Source organism: Papilio polytes, unplaced genomic scaffold (genome assembly GCF_000836215.1).
Source record: "Papilio polytes unplaced genomic scaffold, Ppol_1.0 DF824024.1, whole genome shotgun sequence".
NCBI classification, from domain to species: Eukaryota; Metazoa; Arthropoda; class Insecta; order Lepidoptera; family Papilionidae; genus Papilio; species Papilio polytes.
Window position 1 is genome coordinate 3,852,570 of NW_013525180.1, and position 10,658 is coordinate 3,863,227.

The window sequence follows — 10,658 nt, forward strand, 5'->3', positions numbered from 1 at the left end:
GCCGCCGCACACGCCAAGCTCTCCATTGAGGACCTCAAGGTGCTCTTCAACATGGCCTCCTAGCCTCCTAGCCTCCTAGCCTCCTAGCCGCACCGCTCCCTTCTACACCGTCAATTACTTTCTACTCTGTGTTCACTTATTTTATCTATTACAATAAGATACCTTCCTACACTTGGACTCGTTTGACTTTGTTATATTATTATATTTTTTTAAATAACTGCTACTAAAAATGTGCCAAATGTAAATAATGAATGTAGGGCAAGTTTTAATCACTATGTTAATAATCTTTATTTGCTTTAAGGCTGGTTATCGATGTGTCGATTGATAATTTACCGACTTGTTATTATTACTATGACATTGATCTTCAACATTTCTCATTTCTACATATTTTAAAAAACCTGGACAAAAATAATTATTAAAAGTGTAAAAAATATAAATGCTGTATATTTGTTAAGTACGCTTTAGTTTTATTTCTTTCCAAACCACTTGTTCTCCTACTTCACACTGATTTAGTAAAGTCAAGTGACTGCTATACACGTTTCACATACACAAAGGTAGTTTAGACTTACTTTACACGTGATACTAACACAATTGAGGCCACTATTAGACAATATTATGGATGTTTGAAAAACGCCACAGCCACAGTAAAAAAGTTTTATATTTCTATTTCTAACTCATTAGAACTTATCTTAATCTTCACAAAATAACTGGTACTTATTAATGTCAATGCCTATGAATGAATAATTGTAAAAATGTAAATAGACGTTAGTAAGCAAGACACGATTGTTTTATTTTTCGGAAATTAGTTTAAGTCTGTGCATTTCTTTAAATTGCGGTAGATAACGTATGATTATACCAAATAAAATGTACATAAAAAGTAGGGGAACGTCCCTCAGTGACGGACATTTTTCTGAAAAATTTATCAGACAGAAATCTACTGATGCAAGAATCCAAATTTCTAAGCCCGATAGCTTGTAAGCTTATTTTTCAATTAACTGTATTTTGTGTTCGCGATATCTTCTAAACTAAATTGAAATACTCTAAAGAACAATTTTATTCTACATCAAATTCTGACAACAAATGCATTTATTTGGATAAGGATCAATATTGAAACCAATTAAAAAACGACGCAAATAGCGTGCGGTATTTAATTCATTTTGTAAAAGAAAAGTGGTTATTGTAAGAAAACCGTCGAAGATAGATATATGCTATCGCAGACTTTTCCGTACAACATTTTGAGATCTACAATTTTTTCATACATCATTTTTATATATCTCTAACGGTTTAGGCAGCGTAAGCTGATAAAAGTTAAAAGTTAGTTAGTTATTACCTTTCTAATGGTGAAATAATTTTTAAAATCGGCCCAGTAGGTTTTGAGTTATTTCGATACACATAAAAAAACAAATCTTTCCTCTTCATAATATTAGTATAGATTATCATCAACAAGTGTTCACTCATACATTGTTGCAAGTCATCTGAATATACCGTGACGCGATGTCTCCCTACAACAAACCGCTCCCACTGCTGTCTCGGGCGTCCCTGGCTCTGTTAATCGCGTTACGTGAGTGTTATTGCTACCTCCCCCTACAACCCTTGAATATAAGAAACCAAGAAGCCTTGGCACAATCTTGAAGTAAACAAGCATTTTAGTTTATGTTCTAGGTCAGTGATTCTCAACCACTGTGCCGCGGCATTTTTGTGTGCCGCCAAATTTTGTATATGTTGGTCATAAAATATTTATGTAGCGTGTTGTAGTAAGTAAATAATTTTTATCTTTTTCTTTATGTGCCTCCAAATTTTGAAATCGTTAAATATGTGCCGCCACAAAAAAAGGTCGAGAATTACTGTTCTATGTACTTCTACCCTATAGTAGGTATTACAGAAATATAGCTTAGAATGTATCCTTTTAGATTCCATTGAAATTCTTCCGCCTTTTTCGGCGACCATACTGGCTTAGGCCAAAATCCGTAGATACACATTTATCTCTTGCAAGCAATGTATTTGTATTTGCTTGCAACATTTGTTGCAAGCATTTCTACCATTTAGTATGTACTGCAGAGATGTAAATAGAAGTTATTTTTATCTAAAGGTAAAAATTATTAATAAATAATTATGGCCAACCTCTCCATACAACGCGAAGCACTGTGCTGCGTTAGGGGACCAAAGGTCCCCGTAAAGGTTAAAAAAAAAAAAAGCATTGTGTATATAGTGTTATATTCGTAGTTAACATTTTAGACTTACTTCATTTGTATGAAAATGTCAATAGTTTTGTTTAGGCGTTACTACTAGAGTATTAATTGCGAATAAAATAGTGTTAAAACGGTAGAAAAATGAAAGGAACTTTATTCAATATAGCATTAATATTTATTTAATCAATTTATCTATATTTTATCCACTTCTTTATGCATGTGTCCCGGCGCTCGTGGCTCACTGACACACTTCGTGAGACGTCCTTCACCCTGTCTTAGGGTTCATCATGTTTTTGTTTCATTCGGGATACCAGATTCTGTCAAACACACAACAAAGTTATAACAATTGTTAAATCGAATATTTAGTAAATTTTTCATGTGTAGGGTTCACCGTCTATTCAATCTGTGCGCCTTTTTAATTGTATAACGTATCTGCACAGTGTACAATAATGCACCAGAGAACATGTCCCTGGCGTTTGCCGTCGTTTGTAACGGATTCCGTCCAGACGCGCTGCTAGCCCTAGCCGGCCTCATGCTAGAGCTCATCGAGCCGCATGATGCGCGCCGCATTCCGCTTCCTAAGGAGTTTACGACAAGGCCGATTGGTGTTGTTTTTACATTATCATCAACTAAACAATGCGCACGTGTAATTTTCCAAAATAAATGTTAAACATGGCTCACAAGTGTGTGTGACGAGTGTGGATGGTGTGAGGGCGGTGAGGCGGTGCCGGCGGCCGTGGCGGGCGGCTGCGGCGCGCCCGTACTTACGATTGCAACGTTCTCCTCGTCTGCGGCGTGCCTGCGTTAGCTAATGCGTGCGCGGCCGCCGCGCGTGCCGCAAACAAACCTCACCGCGTCGCCTACGCGTGCGGGCCGCAGATATCGCGCCGCATGCACGAGCGTCCGCGGGACCATCGCGTATTGCGGTGGGATAACGCATGGCCGAGATCGCACCGGTGTCGCCACGCTAACGCCTCTCGACCGCGCCTCGCCGCAGCCTGCGCGCTCACTCTAGCGAGTAACGTCCGCACACCGCCCCGCATCGAGTGCCTCACGTCGCTGCGCTACCTCTTTACATTCACTAACATATCAACACTAAGTCACCCACCAAACTACATCCGGACACGCCTAGACGTTATCTCCTGCAATTATATAACCATGACAAGTTATGTTACAACCGCAACCGCAAACAAAGAAGCGAGCGAGCCGCAGTGCGAGACAGGTCACATGCAATCGGAGGATGTAAATAAAAAAAAAATAAAATGGTAAAGGATTTAATCTAAAGTAAAATATAGTACAGCTTAAATTACATGTAATTATTCTAGAACGGTATTCCGTAAAATCTTATTGAATATAAATATAATGTAACATTCCGTCGGGCGACTTCGTCAGCGGGGAAATCAAACCGCGGGTGCTAATTTCATTATCTTTATTGTAATACAAAATGATTTGACATAATTTGATAGTGGTCGGCGGAGCGGGCTCGGCGGGGTGGGGGTGGGGGGCGCTCGGGCACACCAACTTACGTACGCAACCTCACGGCCGGTAACGCACACTCCTTATCTTACTGCAAATTCTTATGTGGTAATTGGTACGTCAGAAACTAAATCCCCGCTACACATTTTCCGTACACGTAACGAGACTTAATTTGAGAATCAGAGACACCGGCCCGCGCCTCGCCCGGCCCGAATGTTAACCTTATAGCCTACGTGTATCGCTGTGAGGTGACCGACTGACGTCCGCAACGTACCGACACTTACCACCCCGCGTGACTCCCCCTAAAACAAACGTTTGCACCTTAGAACATCGCTCGTGCGTCAGACAGCTGCCGCATCCGAGTATTCTCATCTCCTCCCCTCTCGCTTATACATAAATCTCTCAGTTAAATATACATTCAAATGCAACGAATAAATATTCCGCTACATATATTTTGATCTAAAATAATTGGCAAGAATCATTTACGATTTAATTGAATTTCGTTAATTATTGTCCGATAACGTAAATGTTGCTAGTCGCAAATGTATAAAACCTTGAATGCACTAGGGGACAAACTGGGCGACGTGTCCGGCTGGGCGCGCTGTCACATTACAAACAGTGTACTGCTCATGTGCAAGAATACCGTCCGGACAGATTGTCATATTATCACTGCATAGACGTAATAGAGACAGCAGAGGTCTTTAAAAAATGATGCTCCGCAATATCAACATACGCATTAGAGTACTGCGCTGACTTACGACACGTGTGGGATAGCAAATGGAGGGACCGATACATTCCTTGTCACATTGTGAATGTTGCTCCGCAGACAGCTAAATGTTTTGCATCACGATGGGATAATTTGTTTCCTAGTGTATTCTTGGCTATACTTTGAAAACAATTGTTGCAATTTTCTCAAGGTTTACCTTGTATCTATTTGATTATTTGCAACATCATTGGAATAAATTAATTTATTAAATAAATTCTGTAACTATTACTTTAAAAATAATAACCATCAAAAAACCGCAAACATCACTAAAATAAAATTTGATTTTAGTGCCTATCAGTAATATTGCAGCCCAAAGATGGATAAACATCAATGCAAAAGAAAACTTATTTTATGTGTAACAATAAGTTGAAGGTTGACAGACACAAGTAGTGATGTGTGCAGTTACTTGACGGTATGTGTGAGCGAGTGCAGTGCAAGGTGAGCTACTCACCGGCCCATGGGCGGGTACTGCTGCGCGTACGGGTCTCTGTCGTAGCCGCCGGCGACGCCCGCCGCGCCGCGCCTGCAACATACATTGTGCTAAATTAACAACACTAACAATTACCACAAAGGCAAATGAAACGGAATATCTAAAAGTAAAAATTGTCATAACATCACAGTTGTTAAAACTTTAAACAAAAGTATATTTATAAATAACTTTGTACTTATTTAAGGGTATTTAAAACAAGTTACTATGTGGAAACTGTCCCCATAACTTAAAGCTCAATCTCATACAATTCCTGTTTTTTAAGCAAAGAAACATGCTAAGCCTATAGTTGATCCCAAGTACTTTGACAAGTTGTGGTTAGACATAAGGTTTACTGACATATTTTGTATGTATGCTGATTTTGTGTGTTTGTTCAATTGAGGCCTCCTGTACAAATAAATGAATAATAAAATAAAAAGTTCAAAATACTGACATTGGTGGCGGCGAGCGCCTGCTGAACATGTCCGCGGCGGGCAGCGGCGCGGCGCGCGGCGGCGGGCGCTCGTACGCCGCAGGCAGGGGCCCGGGCCGCATGGGCGCGCGCCGGTCTATCATGTCCCTCTCGTCGCCGTACATGCCCGCGCGCCTGTCCTCCGCGTACATGCCAGACATGTCCTCGGCGGCGTACCCGCGTCGGTCGTCGTACATGGGCGGCGCGCCGTACTGGTCGCGCCCGCGCCCGTCCATCAGTGCGAACCCTCGCCGATCTTCGCCGCCGTAGCCGTTGTACCCGCGGTCGTCGTACCCCATGGGCCGCTCCATGCTTCGGTCGTATGGTGGAGCGCCCATGCCGTTCCTCATCGGCATACCACCGCCCATTGGAGGCCCGCGCATGTCGCCGCCTCTCATCGGTCCCATAGGTCGGGCGTCCCTCATGTAGGGAGCGTCTCTGGTCGGTGGACCTCCACGCATCGGCCCTCCGGAGCGCCGATCCATCGATCCTCTCATTCCACCTCGCATGCCACCGCGTGCCCCGCCGCCGCGTTGCCCGCGTTCCTTGATCCGGCCTCTCTCTACTGTTATAACACCTCCATTGAACGTCGTATTGTTTAAGCTACGGATGGCGGTCGCAGCCTGTTCCTCGGTCTGCATATGTACGAATCCGCATCTGTTCATTATGTCACATTCTGTAACTACGCCAAACCGCTCAAATAACTTCCGAAGCTCCTCCGGCTTGGAGCCCTGAGGCAAGCTACCGACGAAAACTTTTGTTTGCTGAAAACATTATTATATTCATCAATTTCACTAACTTTACATAACATATAAGTAAAAATCATAATTTACACTTACTGGCACCATTTTGTCCTTTACAACACTTTATTCTAATTCAATAATTTAATAAAACTCACTACACGTGCATTTATAACAAAGTACCGCAATCCCGCTTCTTTTATCAACAAAATGGCGGTGGCGGGCGATGTATCATAATGAAGAAAAATGACGTTTTAGAAATAAAACCGACAGTTTGGAGATCTAAAGCTATGGTATTTGATAGTAAGCAGTGGCTTACTTTACAATTGGTTGAATTGCATAAGACATTGAATTATTATAAACTCTATTGGTTACAGCTAAATGCGTCGTTGACAACTTAACCAATCACAGAATAATTATTTGGTCTTGCCATAGTTTTGGTTTTGCCATAGAGCGAGACCTCAATACTGTAACATTTTTCTCTCTCTGGCCATGGTGACCATATTGAAACATAATTTTAGAGCAATAGTTATAAATAAATATTCGTGATCTGATGTCAGCAGATCATTGCTTCAGATGGATTTTAATCAAAGGTGCTAATGATAAACTTGCTCTATATGGCACTATACATTTCCCATTTTTGCTTGCTTTTCACATACGCGTTACATACTTCTTGTTGGACACGACATGCAGATGTACACCTCCGTGAATTTGACCCCCTCACCTTTTTTGAACATTTTTTTGCAAATCGTTTAATAATCGTTAGAGAGGGTTAGGGAGGGTTAGAGAGTTCCTACTTTCTCCATAAAAGCAAATACAATTTTTACCGTGAAGTTGGCCCCCACACTTTATTTTTTTTACTTTTTATGCAAATCGCAAGAGAATCGTTTGAGAGTTCTTACTTTTTTTGTAAAAAATATTTGAAATTTTGAAATCGAGTAAAATTTGGTTGATGATTTTCTCAATTATTCTTAGGATTTCTAGGATTGGATAGTCATGCATGGTCACCGTAATTCTTCACTAACAAATTGTGTTTAAAACTATTACCTATGAAAACATAAGCCACAATCTGGATAATACTTGCTTTCACAAGCCTTCACGACATAAGTTCTCACCATTTTAACAAGGTAATTTAAAAAATATTACGGATTTTAAAAACGCCGCCATTGAAGTCCGATTCGGCGATGCATGCGGTGTTGTCAGTTTAGGTGTTCGAATTTCAAACAAATAAAGGAAAACCTGTACGCCAATCGCAATTTTTTTGCGTCAATAAAGTTTTACAAGTAGCAACAAATAATATTGATTTAACATGTCGGTAATAAATTATCATTAATATTTAGAAACATGTTGGAAGTAAATATTTTTAATGCATTACATTACGTCAATTGCCTATGTTTCCACAACCAACGAAAGGATTGATATCTGGCAACTCTAAGTCACTGTTAGAAAGGGAAATATCCGACACTTTTACCCCTCTCACTCGGGTTAAATTTCATTTTGCGTGCAACAAGACTTACGCCCTTAGCCTAAAGCCCTAAGTTAAAATAAAGAAAACAAGATTTTATTTTCTTTATTTTAACTGCAAGATGTACAGATAGAACACACACCTCTTGTAAGTATGCTTATTACCTCCATTGATTTAATATTATTTTATTGTTTAATAAAAACATTTATGCATAGTTCCTAAACATTAGTAATAATAAAATATAGCCTATGTTACTCACAGATAAATTACCTTTCTGATGGTGAAAGAATTTTAAAAGTTGGCCCAATAGTTATTACGTGAACCAAATACAAAAATACAAATCTTTCCTCTTTATAATATTAGTATAGATGGACCAAGCAGCATTTTTAAAATACCTATAAAACGTATTTCTGGTTATTAAAAAAATGTAAAGATGTTATTGCTAGTTTTTCCTTTATCTCGAGTCTGGATACAAGTAGCAGTTGCAGTTTCATCATCAACATGGTATATAACCCGATTTCCATTTCTTGAATTAGTGCTTAGCTTACATGTAAGTTAATCGTAACATATTTCCGAAAACTAAAGTACCTATTGACTTTGAAGGGAATAGGATAAATAGAAGAAAAAACCGATTGGTAAATGTTTATTTTATGCAGCATATCCAAAATAATTTTTCTGAATGTATTGTAATTGCTAAATACAGAGACACACACACAATTTATTCTTGTGAAGCGAAGCGTCGTCTTGCAGCAGCCCGCGTCGCGCCGACGTCGCGGGTGAAGCTACATAAGCGGTTCGCATACGAGTTGCTTGCATGCAATCACATCAAAATTTTAAAATTATAATTATTTTTCACTATAAAAATACACTTTACTAACCAACCATAAACATACCGAACCGAAATGAGTCACCTTGTGAAATCACATGACAAGATAACCAAAATATCGTCCGTAAAGTTTTCTCAGGTTTAACATTCAGTCTCCACATTTCTATTTTCCATTCCTTGTTATATTTCGAAGTAAACATACAAATAAATAATGAGTTAAGTACTTTGTTATATTAACTATTCTTATTTGTTAAAATCTTTGTACGGGGCAAAAGTACAAAGGCATGAGTTGCATGGTAACACGAAATAAAAATCAATAAACCTTTCTTAAATATAAATATTCCGAATATACTAAAAACAAAAATAAAATCAATCAATAGAAACTGGTAACATCTAATAAAAGCTAAAAAAGAAAAAAAACGGAATTAACATATTTGGATTTCCGTTTTAGTTTGCCACTTCAATTACATATTGTCTTTCGTATTATAAAAAACAACGAAAATTTTTGTACGGATGTGGGCACGGTAAAGTTACGCATATATTTTTATTGACAGACTAGCTTCTGGTTAGTTTAGTTTGCAAGCCATGGCCCCGGATAGGCGTTAGATAGAAACAATTCCATTTTTTTTGTAAAATTGCTCTAATTAAATTAACCCAAATCTATGCGGTTTATAAACATAAATAGTGGTGCCCTCTTGACTAGCATCCATATTGTCTTTAAAGATGAATAAAAAAAACTTGAACGCAATGGAAGTCTCATCAAAACTTTTCATTGCTTTGACTAAAATATACTTATGTCCTAACATAAATTTACCAAAACTACATATATAATTTAAATAAGATTTATCTAACAGTCGCCCGTAGAAAATATTTTATATAAATTACAACCTCTCATTATTCAATCTATTAACGATAAAATTAAACTGAGATTCTGTTTATCAGTACAATGTATATAAATATTAAATAAGGCTTGTTAATTAACAAAATGTGAATCTGCCTTAAAATCGGAGATTAAGTTTCGTTTAAGTTTTCAAATATAGTCAACGTTGTCTACACATTCTTTTGGTCTATTCTATAAAAATTGGGACAAAGATTTTTAAACTCACATATATGTTGTTGAAAAAGGTAACATTTCCAATTTTCTATCCATCAAAGTATCTGCACAAGTTGTAGTCACACACACATACACACACACACTATTCTTTAGCACCCATCATAATTCCCTCAGGTACCAGACACCAATAATTGCTAACACATAGATGTGGCCGGCAACGTCTCTCTTCAACATTTAAGACCGTCTTTATCAACAGTACATAAATACATCTATAAAAATAATAGTTAATGGAATCACTGATTATTTTCCGGCTGCGCAGTGACGCGCTTTAGCGAACTTGTGCCGGTTTTAACAGTACATACGCCCTGGGCGAGATATACAGCGCCCTTTGTTTTTTTTGAAAAGGTCAAGTGACATATATTTCGCAGATTGATGGTGACCCTTTCTGTCCCGCCCTGGGCGGTCGCCCATCCGCGCACTACACTGACGCGGTGCTGGGGTACCAAGCTGATATTGACGGTAGATATTTTAGAGTGACATTCCGTTGACGCATTCGTCACTGGATTGGTTTGTCTGCGAGGTGCGCGCGGTGCGCGAGGTGCGCGCGGTGCGTGCAGTGCGTGCGCGCCTCCATCTATGTATTTCAATGTATGGTAAAGTGACAAGTGATGTGCTCATTTCCTAGGCGAGGTCTAAGCGCTACACTAGCGACACGACATTTAGGACGTCTTCGTCGGATCACAACGTTTCATCTTCATAAGATAATTCTCCGCTAGTTTCTATCACTATTTATTGCTAGATAAGGCGTGGGGCTTACATCTTATGTTAATTGGAGACAGGAATGTAAGAAAATGTTAGAAAAGAAGTCCTATAGTAAGTTTTAGAGAATATCTATTCGAAACATCTTTGACGAGACGCAGTTAATTGCCGAAATACATTAGATTAGCAAATAGAGGAAAAACTCCGTGATTTATGATGGTCCAAGCATCCAAAAATAAGACGAGGTTACGAGAAGAGATACAGTTACAGAGCCCGTTGCGGTTACCTGTACATATGGTTCACTGTAACTTTTGTATTTAATGTTATCGATGATTGTTTGTTTTTTTGATTATTTGTAGCAGATTCCGCTAAGTTTATGTACATGGTGTCTGCGGGAGCGCGGCGCGGTATCTGTGTGGGGTGCTACGTGCGCAGGGGGGAGGCG

The 10,658-nt window shown here is 39.1% G+C and overlaps 3 protein-coding genes across 5 annotated transcripts in view; 1 reads left to right on the forward strand and 2 right to left on the reverse strand.

Moving 5' to 3' along the window:
• The window catches only part of LOC106100942 (acidic repeat-containing protein-like), a 7,922-nt gene extending 5,965 nt beyond the window's left edge, over positions 1-1,957 (forward strand). The window contains exon 7 of the mRNA XM_013280006.1: positions 1,911-1,957. Coding sequence (XP_013135460.1) covers positions 1,911-1,957 — 47 coding nt within the window. The remainder of the gene's footprint in view (positions 1-1,910) is intronic.
• A 528-nt stretch (positions 1,958-2,485) lies between these two features.
• LOC106101160 (RNA-binding protein 4.1-like) lies at positions 2,486-6,407 on the reverse strand. Of its 3 annotated transcripts, none has more exons than XM_013280292.1 (4): positions 6,209-6,407; positions 5,352-6,133; positions 4,883-4,954; positions 2,486-2,506 (listed from the first exon to the last, which is right to left on the reverse strand). In XM_013280292.1, exons 1-4 carry the CDS (start codon positions 6,215-6,217, stop codon positions 2,488-2,490), a joined length of 882 nt encoding a protein of 293 aa, XP_013135746.1. In that variant the 5' UTR covers positions 6,218-6,407; the 3' UTR covers positions 2,486-2,487. The 3 variants fall into 3 exon arrangements, with proteins under 3 accessions (XP_013135746.1, XP_013135745.1, XP_013135747.1); XM_013280291.1 differs by lacking the exon at positions 2,486-2,506 and adding an exon at positions 3,448-3,967 and having other exon boundaries at positions 6,209-6,403; XM_013280293.1 differs by lacking the exon at positions 2,486-2,506 and having other exon boundaries at positions 4,879-4,954; positions 6,209-6,405.
• Positions 6,408-9,467: 3,060 nt separating this feature from the next.
• The window catches only part of LOC106100943 (probable beta-tubulin polyglutamylase), a 12,079-nt gene continuing 10,888 nt past the window's right edge, over positions 9,468-10,658 (reverse strand). The window contains exon 7 of the mRNA XM_013280007.1: positions 9,468-9,472. Within this exon, the coding sequence (XP_013135461.1) occupies positions 9,468-9,472 (5 nt within the window). The remainder of the gene's footprint in view (positions 9,473-10,658) is intronic.